Below are 10,008 nucleotides of genomic sequence, written 5' to 3' on the forward strand. Positions count from 1 at the left end.
AAAAAGCAAGAGAGTTCCAGAAAAACATCAATTTCTGCTTTATTGACTATGCCAACACCTTTGACTGTATGGATCACAATAAACTGTGGAAAATTCTGAAGGAGATGGGAATACCAGACTACCTGACCTGCCTCTTGAGAAATCTGTGTGCAGGTCAGGAAGCAACAGTTAGAACTGGACATGGAACAACAGACTGGTTCCAAATAGGAAAAGGAGTACGTCAAGGCTATATATTGTCACCCTGCTTATTTAACTTCTATGCAGAGTACATCATGAAAAACGCTGGGCTGGAAGAAGCGCAAGCTGGAATCAAGATTGCCAGGAGAAATATCAATAACCTCAGATATGCAGGTGAAACCACCCTTATGGCAGAAAGTAAAGAAGAAGCAAAGAGCCTCTTGATGAAAGTGAAAGAGGAGAGTGAAAAAGTTGACTTAAAGCTCAACATTCAGAAAACTAAGATCATGGCATCCAGTCCCATCACTTCATGGCAAGTAGATGGAGAAACAGTGGAAACAGTGGCTGACTTTATTTTGGGGGGCTGCAAAATCCCTGCAGATGGTGATTTCAGCCATAAAATTAAAAGATGCTTATTCCTTGGAAGAAAAGTTATGACCCACCTAGATAGCATATTAAAAAGCAGAGGCATTAGTTTGTCTACAAAGGTCCATCTAGTCAAGGCATTGGTTTTCCAGTGGTCATGTATGGATGTGAGAGTTGGACCATAAAGAAAGCTGAGTGTCAAAGAATTGATGCTTTTGAACTGTGGTGTTGGAGAAGACTCTTGAGAGTCCCTTGGACTGCAAGGAGATCCAACCAGTCCATCCTAAAGAAGATCAGTCCTGGGTGTTCATTGGAAGGACTGATGTTGAAGCTGAAACTCCGGTACTTTGGCCACCTGATGCGAAGAGCTGACTCATTTAAAAAGACCCTGATGGTGGGAAAACTTGAGGGCGGGAGGAGAAGGGGATGACAGAGGATGAGATGGGTGGATGGCATCACCGACTCAATGGACATGCGTTTGGGTAGATTCCAACAGTTGGTGATGGACAAGGAGGCCTGGTGTACTGCGGTTCATGGGGTTGGAAAGAGTCAACACGACTGAGCAACTGAACTGAACTGAACCGAATATTCAGTTTGCTTTTATGTTGCTAGAATATCAGATTTTTATGTAAACCTTGTGCTTTGGGGCTGTTGATAGATTTATTCTTACTGGATTGGTATGTACTGTTGCAGAGTATTTTAGGTAAGCAAGTAATATTAAAATCATGAAAATAGCAATTTCTACTCCTTAATTCTGTATTTTTTTTGTTTGTTTGTTGTTTGTTTTAGGTTATGGACGATGAATCAGATGAAAAAGAAGCAAACTCACCTTAAACTCATTTGAGTTTTCTGTGGGCCCTGCAGTTGGACTTGTTGATAATATGTACTAAGCTTTTATTATTAATCTGCTAAGCAACTTGAGGATTAATAAAATATGTCCTTTCTTCAGAGAATGATATATAAATATTGCATGTTTGCTTTACCTCATATGAGTTATTTATAACATCCTGAATCATCTTCTGTACACGTGGATTTTGTCCAGGGATATTTTTATTTTTGTTCTTCATTTCTCATGGTTCCTTCTTTGCATAATGTGTGAAGCAGTTTAAAATACATTCCCTACCCCCAATCTGAGTTATTTACTCTTTAAATACAGAAGTAAATAGGGAGAATCTTAAGATATTCTAAAATGGCGTCACTTTTTATGAGACGTTTTAAACTATTTTTACTGAACTTTTACCTTGTTAAACGCTAAACAATTTTAGTTTTAAAATGGTATCTGGTGACTTCCCTGGTGGTCCAGTGATTAAGAATCCACCTTGCAACGTAGGGGATGCAGTTGGATACCTGATCAGGGAACTAAGACCCCACGTGCCACAGAGCACTTGAGCCTGCATGCCACAGTGAAAGATCCCAAGTCCTGCAACCAAGACCCCATACAGCCAAATAAATAAAATATTTTTTAAAAATGGTATCTGGCTAGTAGCTCCCAACGTAGTATCATGTAACTTCCCACTGAAAGACCAAAAAAAAAAAAAAAAAAGGATCACAATGCTGAAAACTGATAAAGAACTAAGTCCTAGAATGTCGACAAAATTTCTATTGATTACAAGACAGCAGGCTGAATTGAGAAAAACTGCTTTAGTGTGCCATGCCAGAAATTTCGACAGTTATCTTTCTATTAACATAATGCAAAGAGCCAACTCATTGGAAAAGACCCTGATGCTGGGAAAGATTGAAGGCAAAAGGAGAAGGGGGCAGCAGAGGATGAGATGGTTAGACAGCATCACCAACTCAATGGACATGAATTTGAGCAAACTCCAGGAGATAGTGAAGGACAGGGAAGCCTGGCTTGCTGCAGTCCATTGGGTTGCGATGAGTCAGACACAACTTAGCAACTGAACAAGAACAACTTTCTACCCCATAGGGGTAACTTTTCTCAGATGACCCAAATAGCAAATTACACATCTCTCTTGTTTTTGATGGGGTTTCCCTGGTGGCTCTGATGGTAAAGAATCTGCCTGCAATGAGGGAGACCTGGGTTTATTCCTCAGTTGGGAAGATGCCCTGGAGAAGGGAACAGCTACCCACTCCAGTATTCTTGCCTGGAGAATTCCATGGACAGAGGAGCCTGGCAGGCTATAGTCCATGGGGTCACAGAGGCAGACAGGACTGAGTGACTTTCACTTTCACCTTCTTATTTTTCTATAGGAATTCAGAGACAGCAGTTCATAGACAGTACCAGGAAAGGAAACATAAGTACGTTGGATCTTTGGAACTTTCTTCCCCAAAAGTGTGGAGATTAACATAGGGATGGAAACAAAAAGAACTCCAGCATTTGTGAGTGGTGGAAAGAGAAGTTTTTATTTTTGTTCTTTTGGTTCATAGAACCGGGCATTGCGGTTGGAGAATTTGTTTCCTGAGCCGTTATAGCGGAGAAGGCAATGACACCCCACTCCAGTACTCTTGCTGGAAAATCCCATGGATGGAGAAGCCTGGTAGACTGCAGTCCATGCGGTCACTAGGAGTCGGACACAACTGTGTAACTTTCAAGTAGACAACCTGAGTGACTTCACTTTCACTTTTCACTTTCATGCATTTGGAGAAGGAAATGGCAAGCCACTCCAGTGTTCTTGCCTGGAGAATCCCAGGGACGTGGGAGCCTGGTGGGCTGCCGTCTCTGGAGTCACACAGAGTCGGACACGACTGAAGTGACTTAGCAGCAGCAGCAGCCATTATAGATGAATTTAGGTTAGACTTTGGGAATTACTTTGTAAGCTAGGCACAGTAACCTGCCCTTTAGCTGAAGCTACAGGAAATTGAAATTGTGGAGGAGATGCAGTTAATCAGTCTTGGGTCTGGCCACAAAATAAGTGGCTGAGTGGGGGTGGGAGATTCAGTTACTGGAATATAGGAACTCACAGAACTGAGAGGCCAAGTTATTGGAAAGATTCTCTACAAAACAGAGCAGCCATGAGGAACAAGGAGGAAAGGTGGAGAACGTTCTCAGCACACAAAGTGTTGTAATCAGAATCTGGAAGCTGTGAGATGTATTTGGGAACTGCAGGAAGCTAAGTAGGACTTGAGTGTGAAGTGGAAGGAAGGCCTTAGCTGGAATGGGGCAGAGGCAGGCAGTGCTTTGTGCGGACAGCACTGTAGAAGTTCTTGGCTGCCTACCCTTCTTTCAGCCAGAGAGTTTACGCTGAGGCTTTCTTCTGACTGAGAGGTCTTCTCAGTTACCATTTGCTTGCCCTGTGCCCAGGGAAGATAGGTCTCAGCTCAGTCCCAAGGGATAAATTATGACTAGTCTAACTCAGTACATCTTAACTCCTTTTTTCTTTGCCAGTCATTAGTCTAAGTATGGACACAGTCATGTCCGACTCTTTGTGACCCCATGGACTATGCAATTTATGGAATTCTCCAGGCCAGAATACTGGAGTGGGTAGCCAGTCCCTTCTCCAGGGGGTCTTCCCAACCCAGGGATAGAACTCAGGTCTCTCTCATTGCAGGTGGATTCTTTACCAGCTGAGCCACCAGAGAAGCCTCTTAAGTATGGATACATGACCCAGCTCTGCCTGTGAACTGAAAGAGAAAGTCTATTAGAAAGTTCTGGAAAGATTGTCTTCCTTGATTGAGAGAGAAGGAAGTTTATATGTAAAGAAGGCTCTTTGCTTCTCCATTCCATTCCTCCCTGCTAGGTACACTGTAATATGAAGACTTGATGTCCAAGGCTCTGACAGTCAGCTTGTGATCATGAAAATCCAGTTTGCTAAGAATGGCAAAGAAGAAGCGGAAAAAAAAAGGAGACCTGGGTATTTGAGGACTCTATTGACCTTTGAGCTAGTCCAGGAACCACCCATTTTCAGAGTATCATGTGAGATCAAAGGTTTTCTTGTTAAAGCTGCTGTTATCAATTACTCTCTCATTTGAAGCTGGTTGCCTTCTAACAAAGAACCTGGTAAATCATGGAGAACTTTGTAAGTAATTTTACTGCTTAATTATTTGTGGTAGACAGTGCCTAATGTTTGGAGAAGGCAATGGCAAGCCACTCCAGTACTCTTGCCTAGAAAATCCCATGGATGGAGGAGCCTGGTAGGCTGCAGTCCATGGGGTTGCTACAAGTCGGACGCGACTGAATGACTTCACTTTCACTTTCACACAATGGAGAAGGCAATGGCAACCCACTCCAGTGTTCTTGCCTGGAGAATCCCAGGGATGGCAGAGCCTGGTGGGCTGCCGTCTATGGGGTCTCACGGAGTCAGACACGACTGAAGGGACTTAGCAGCAGCAGCAGCAGTGCCTAATGTTGATCCTAAAATGACAACAAATTTACATTTTTAACTGAGCCACTTTTTCAAATATTTTTTCAATCAAATATTAATTTAGGTTTAGATTAATCAGGTGATAGTTTTTCATTTTGAATATTTAAGTTATATTTAATTTCCTCCTCCCGGACAGTAATCATTAGTTAGTTGTTTTTCACTAAAACAAAAAAATTAACCCCTCAAAATGTATAAAATTTTTGTTACATGAAATATTCTTGAAGGCACTTTATGGGATATTTCAATATGTATTTGAGACAGAGATTATTGGCCAAAAGTAAAGAGAGCACCTGGAGGATTTTTTACTAAACAAAATTAGGGTGTAGCCTATCATGGAAGGAGTAATTTCCCCCTCCACCTCTCTTGAGTTCTTACGAGTGGACACATAATTAAATTGATACAAGATAGATTAGCTGGAGAAAAAGAAAAAAATTTAATTCTTAAAGATGTCTCATAGCAATGCGACCTAAGAAGTGGCCAAAGCAGTTGGCTTTTATATTTCCAGACAAAGTTGAGAGGAATTGACAGAACAAAGAAATGTAAGTTTGGGTGCTTAATTAGTAGGACTTCCCAGGTGGCTCAGTGTAAAGAATTTGCCTGCCAATGCAGGAGAGGCAGGAAACTGGATTCAGTCCTTGAGTTGGGAAGATTCCCTGGAGGAGGAAATGGCAACTCACCCCAGTATCCTTGCCTGTAAAATCCCACAGACAAAGGAGCCTGGCAGGGTTGCATTGAGCCAGACGTGACTGAGCACACAGGCTCAATTAGTAAGGAAGAAGTTTGGACTTGGGTGGGTAGTAAGGTAGAAAGGAAGTGACGAGGTTTGTTTAGATAACCTCCTGGTCTGAATTCCCTATCTCTACTGATAAGGATGTCTTCCTACCTCCCAGTACAGGAAGGGTACCTGTCACATGGAAGATTTATTTCCTGCTTTCAGGGAGACGAGAGGGTCAGTGAGTCCCTCTTGTAATGGCTATTTCTTAAGTAACTTGAATTCAAAATAATATGTCTTTGAGGCATATTTTGGGGTGCCTGCCTTGAGCCCCAACAAACCCTAAACAGAATAATGAGCAAAGTATATAAAAGTAGTAAACTTTCATTGTACATTCACTGTGTGACACTGTTGTAAGCACCTTATATTTATGAAGTCATTTAATCTTATGAGATCAGTAACTATTGTTGTTTCCATGAGGCACAGAGAAGAGAAGTACATATTCCATTGCCATAGAACTTAAGGGGAAAAGACAGGAACATGACCCCTGGGCATTCTGGTTGCAAAGCCTTTGCACAATACTGTACTATTTTGCCTTAAGGGAATTGAACCCATGTACCTTTCCTGAGTATTCCTATCTCAGGGAAGGGAAAAAGCATCTCTTGTCTCCATAGCTGCTGCTTTCTAGTGGACAAATGTCTTTCCCATCTGTTATTTGCTCCAGACCATTACAGGCCAAAGCAGTGCATATGGTGGACAGTTTTAAATGCAGGAATATGAAGATAGCTGCTCTCCAGTCCATTGGGAATTTACATCCCTTTGTGAGGGTAAATTTACACTCCCAGCCTTATGCTCTGCTTCTCCACATCAGGATTATCAATGACAATTCCACAGGGTGCTTACAGTCTGCAGAATCCACTTTTGGAAGAAACTCCAGAAAACAGTATTTTTCGTCACTGTACGTTTCTAGCTGTCTTTCAGCTCTAGGCAGCTCCCTAGAATGGTCCACTTTTATTTTGGCTCTGGTCACATCCTGCTGCTGCTGCTAAGTCACTTCAATTGTGTCCGACTCTGTGCGACCCCAGAGACGGCAGCCCACCAGGCTCTGCCGTCCCTGGGATTCTCCAGGCAAGAACACTGGAGTGGGTTGCCATTTCCTTCTCCAGGTCACATCCTAGAGGACAGAAATAGACAGGCCCGGTTAATCTCATGGTGTCCAATTTGTTGACAATTTCTTGGCAGTAGAATGAGTTTCTTTCTAGCAGAGGAAGAAAACTTGCCCCAGGTTCTGCCTACTGCGGAAATTTGGAGCCACCCTAGAGGGGAGTATTGGGAAGTGTGTTCATTGTTCATTCTAGTTGGAGTCAGTACCTCAAGTTTGTCCTCAAACCTGAGGAGTGGACATCTTTTGATTGTGTGTCTTTGGTGTCCCCTCATTCTTTTCATCCTTTCCTTTGAAGACCTACATTTTCCTGACTCCATGTGGCTCTGTCCAATCACCATGTCCTGCCTTCTTTGCAATGGAAGTGGGGCATGTGACTCACACTAGACCCATCAGAATCCTTGCCTAGAATATAAAAAATGAGGATGGAGAAGTAACCTCTTTCCCCTTGGACTGCAAGCTGGAAATAGGTGATTTCAGAACTGTGGGGGGTGGGGTGGGGGTCTTTTCCTTGTCCATGAGGTCACAGAGAGAGACAGAGTTCTGACAGTTTGTGTCCCTGGATATAGATGTACTTGAAACTCTGTATCTCTGTCCTTCCAATTACATTAGCCAATAAATCCCCTTCTTCAACTAGTTTGAGTTTCCTCTAGAAATTTAAAATAAATACATATATTCACACTGAGGAAATCAGTAAGATCAACCTCGGATGTATTAAGGTTCTCTAGAAAAACATAACTGTTAGGACAGACAGGGAGAGAGAGAGTGAGAGAGAAGGAGAGAGGGAGGGGAAAAGAGAGAAACAGAACTAATAGGAGCGATAGGAGGAGAGAAAGTGAGAGAGGGAAGAAGGGAGAGAGTGAAATTCATTTTAAGGAAGTGGCTCATGCAGTCATGGAGGCTAGCGAGTCCAAAGCATGCAGGATGGGTTCCAGGCTGGAGACAGGGAAGAGCTGATGTTGCAATCCAACTCCAGTTCCGCTGGGGAATTCTTTCTAGCTCTTAGAGGCGGGTGTGTCAGTGTTTGTTCTGTTCAAACTTTTAACTAACTGGATGAGGCCCATCTATGTAATGGAAGGCAGTGTGCTTTACTCAAAGTCCATTGAATATAAACATCTGGAATATAATATTTTACCAAATATCAGGGCACTCTAGTGCAACCAAATTGACACATAAAATCAACCATCACGGTGGGTAAAGTTTGCCTTCATCTCCAACTTCTTTCTGATTCCTTCTTCCATATCTCAGCCTCCTCTCTCTGGCATTACCACACCTAATTCCACACGCCCTTATGTTGTCCCTTTCTCGCCCAGTGTGGTAATTTGTCTGGGTGTTCTTGTCTGGAGAATCCCAGGGATGGGGGAGCCTGGTGGGCTGCTGTCTGTGGAGTCGCATAGAGTCGGACACGACTGAAGTAACTTAGCAGCGGCAGCAGCCTTCCTTCTAATTTTAGAATTATCTTCACTTTATCCCCATCATAACTTGTATTTCCTCAGGGGTTTTTTTCACACCTGATATCCAAATGAAAATAATCCCATATTTTCACTCTAAAGTATAATGGATGATAATGACTTAATGTAGATCTCCTTGGGGAGGGAGTAGTGAGTAGTGTTCCACATTAAATATATATGTACAGGTAGAGTTCAGGAAATGTGATAGGGAAGAAGTGAAGGTAATTTTGCACAGGGAACTTGCTGATTCCCTTGTAATCTTATTTTGTGAGTAATTGTCTAGTTCTCTATAGTTAAGTCCTAACTACTTAATATTTGGTTCCCTTTTTAATGCTTCTTTTTTAAAAAGGGGAAATGCAAAGATGCAAAAGTTCAGGATTTTTCTTTAGGGAACTACCAATAGATTAAATATAGCTAGACCATAAGATGCTTGAATAGAACGGTGGGAGATGATGCTAATAAAACTGACAAGAGTGAGATCTGAATAACAAATGGTGTGTGCATAGGAATCTGGACTTAACCCTGCAGGTGAAGGATACCCACTGAATTGGAAGCAGAGAGAAACAGGATCTGATCTATATTTTTGAAAGATCACTCTGGTGTGAAGGTGTATAGGATGAACTGGGGCAGTGGTGGAACCAAAGAGGTTCACTAGAGGGGTCTTTCTGAGGCCACGACTGGTGCCTTCTGTTCTTCTGTTTGTTGCTTTCTTCTCATAGGCCTTTGTGGCTCAGCCTACTTCTTTTTCCTTTGATACTTGCTACCACCTTCTCTGTTCACTGAAGTACACTTAACAGAACTCCAGAAAAAGTGGGCTACACATGTCCTTGCTTCCTGTATTCTTTTAATGCACAGACCTTTTAAAATATTGAGATAGGGGCTTCTTTGGTGGTCCAGTGGTTAACAATCTGCATGCCAATGCAGGGGACACGTGTTCCATTCCTGTTCCAGGAAGATCCCACATGCCAAGGAGCAATAAGCCCATGGGCCACAGTTACTGAGCCTGTGCTCTCGGGCCTGTGTTTTGCAACAATAGAAGCCACCGCAATGAGAAGTCCATGCACCACAGTGAAGAGTAGCCCCTGCTTACTGCAACTAGAGAAAGCTTGTGTGCAGCAACAAAGACCCAGTGCAGCCAACAATAAAAGTTAATTAATTAAAAATATTGGGATATAATTGACATATATTCATTTCAGGTGTATAAAATTATTGATTTGTACTTATTACAAATGATCAGCACAATAAGTCTAGGTGACATCCATCACCATACAGTTATAATTTTTGACCCTGGAGATGAGAACTTTTAATATCTTAGCAACTTTCAAATATATAATATGGTCTCATTAATTATAGTCACCATCCTGTACACTACATCCCCAGGACTTATTTATCTTATAACTAGAATTTTGTACCCAGGCCTTTTTAATTTTAGTAATTTATTGCTACTTATTGTTATAATCCAGATGAGGGATAACAAAAATCACAAACATGGGAGCATTTAAAAATCTTATAAAGCCATTTCAATTATGGTTCTTTGTTTCATTGGTAAAGACAATGAAATCTCTAATGGCCTTCAGCCCATCAGTTAGCATGGCAAGGAGAAGGCTGAGAACCATCTTATTCAACAGGATCACTTATTTAACTTATATGCAGAGTACATCATGAGAAACTCTGGGCTGGAAGAAGCACAAGCTGGAATCAAGATTGCTGGGAGAAATATCAATAACCTCAGATATGCAGACGACACCACCCTTATAGCAGAAAGTGAAGAGGAACTAGAAAGCCTCTTGATGAAAGTGAAAGTGGAGAGTGAAAAAG

The 10,008-nt window shown here is 42.0% G+C and overlaps 2 protein-coding genes across 2 annotated transcripts in view; both read left to right on the plus strand.

The window, feature by feature from the left end:
• Positions 1-1,530, plus strand: part of NFU1 (NFU1 iron-sulfur cluster scaffold) — a 29,193-nt gene extending 27,663 nt beyond the window's left edge. The window contains exon 8 of the mRNA XM_010845313.1: positions 1,333-1,530. Coding sequence (XP_010843615.1) covers positions 1,333-1,377 — 45 coding nt within the window. The 3' untranslated portion in view covers positions 1,378-1,530. The remainder of the gene's footprint in view (positions 1-1,332) is intronic.
• A 1,326-nt stretch (positions 1,531-2,856) lies between these two features.
• The window catches only part of GFPT1 (glutamine--fructose-6-phosphate transaminase 1), an 80,281-nt gene continuing 73,129 nt past the window's right edge, over positions 2,857-10,008 (plus strand). Inside the window, exons 1-2 of the mRNA XM_010845415.1 lie at positions 2,857-2,883; positions 4,388-4,520. Coding sequence (XP_010843717.1) covers positions 2,857-2,883; positions 4,388-4,520 — 160 coding nt within the window. The remainder of the gene's footprint in view (positions 2,884-4,387; positions 4,521-10,008) is intronic.

This window comes from Bison bison, unplaced genomic scaffold (genome assembly GCF_000754665.1).
Source record: "Bison bison bison isolate TAMUID 2011002044 unplaced genomic scaffold, Bison_UMD1.0 scf7180017864215, whole genome shotgun sequence".
NCBI lineage: Eukaryota > Metazoa > Chordata > Mammalia > Artiodactyla > Bovidae > Bison > Bison bison.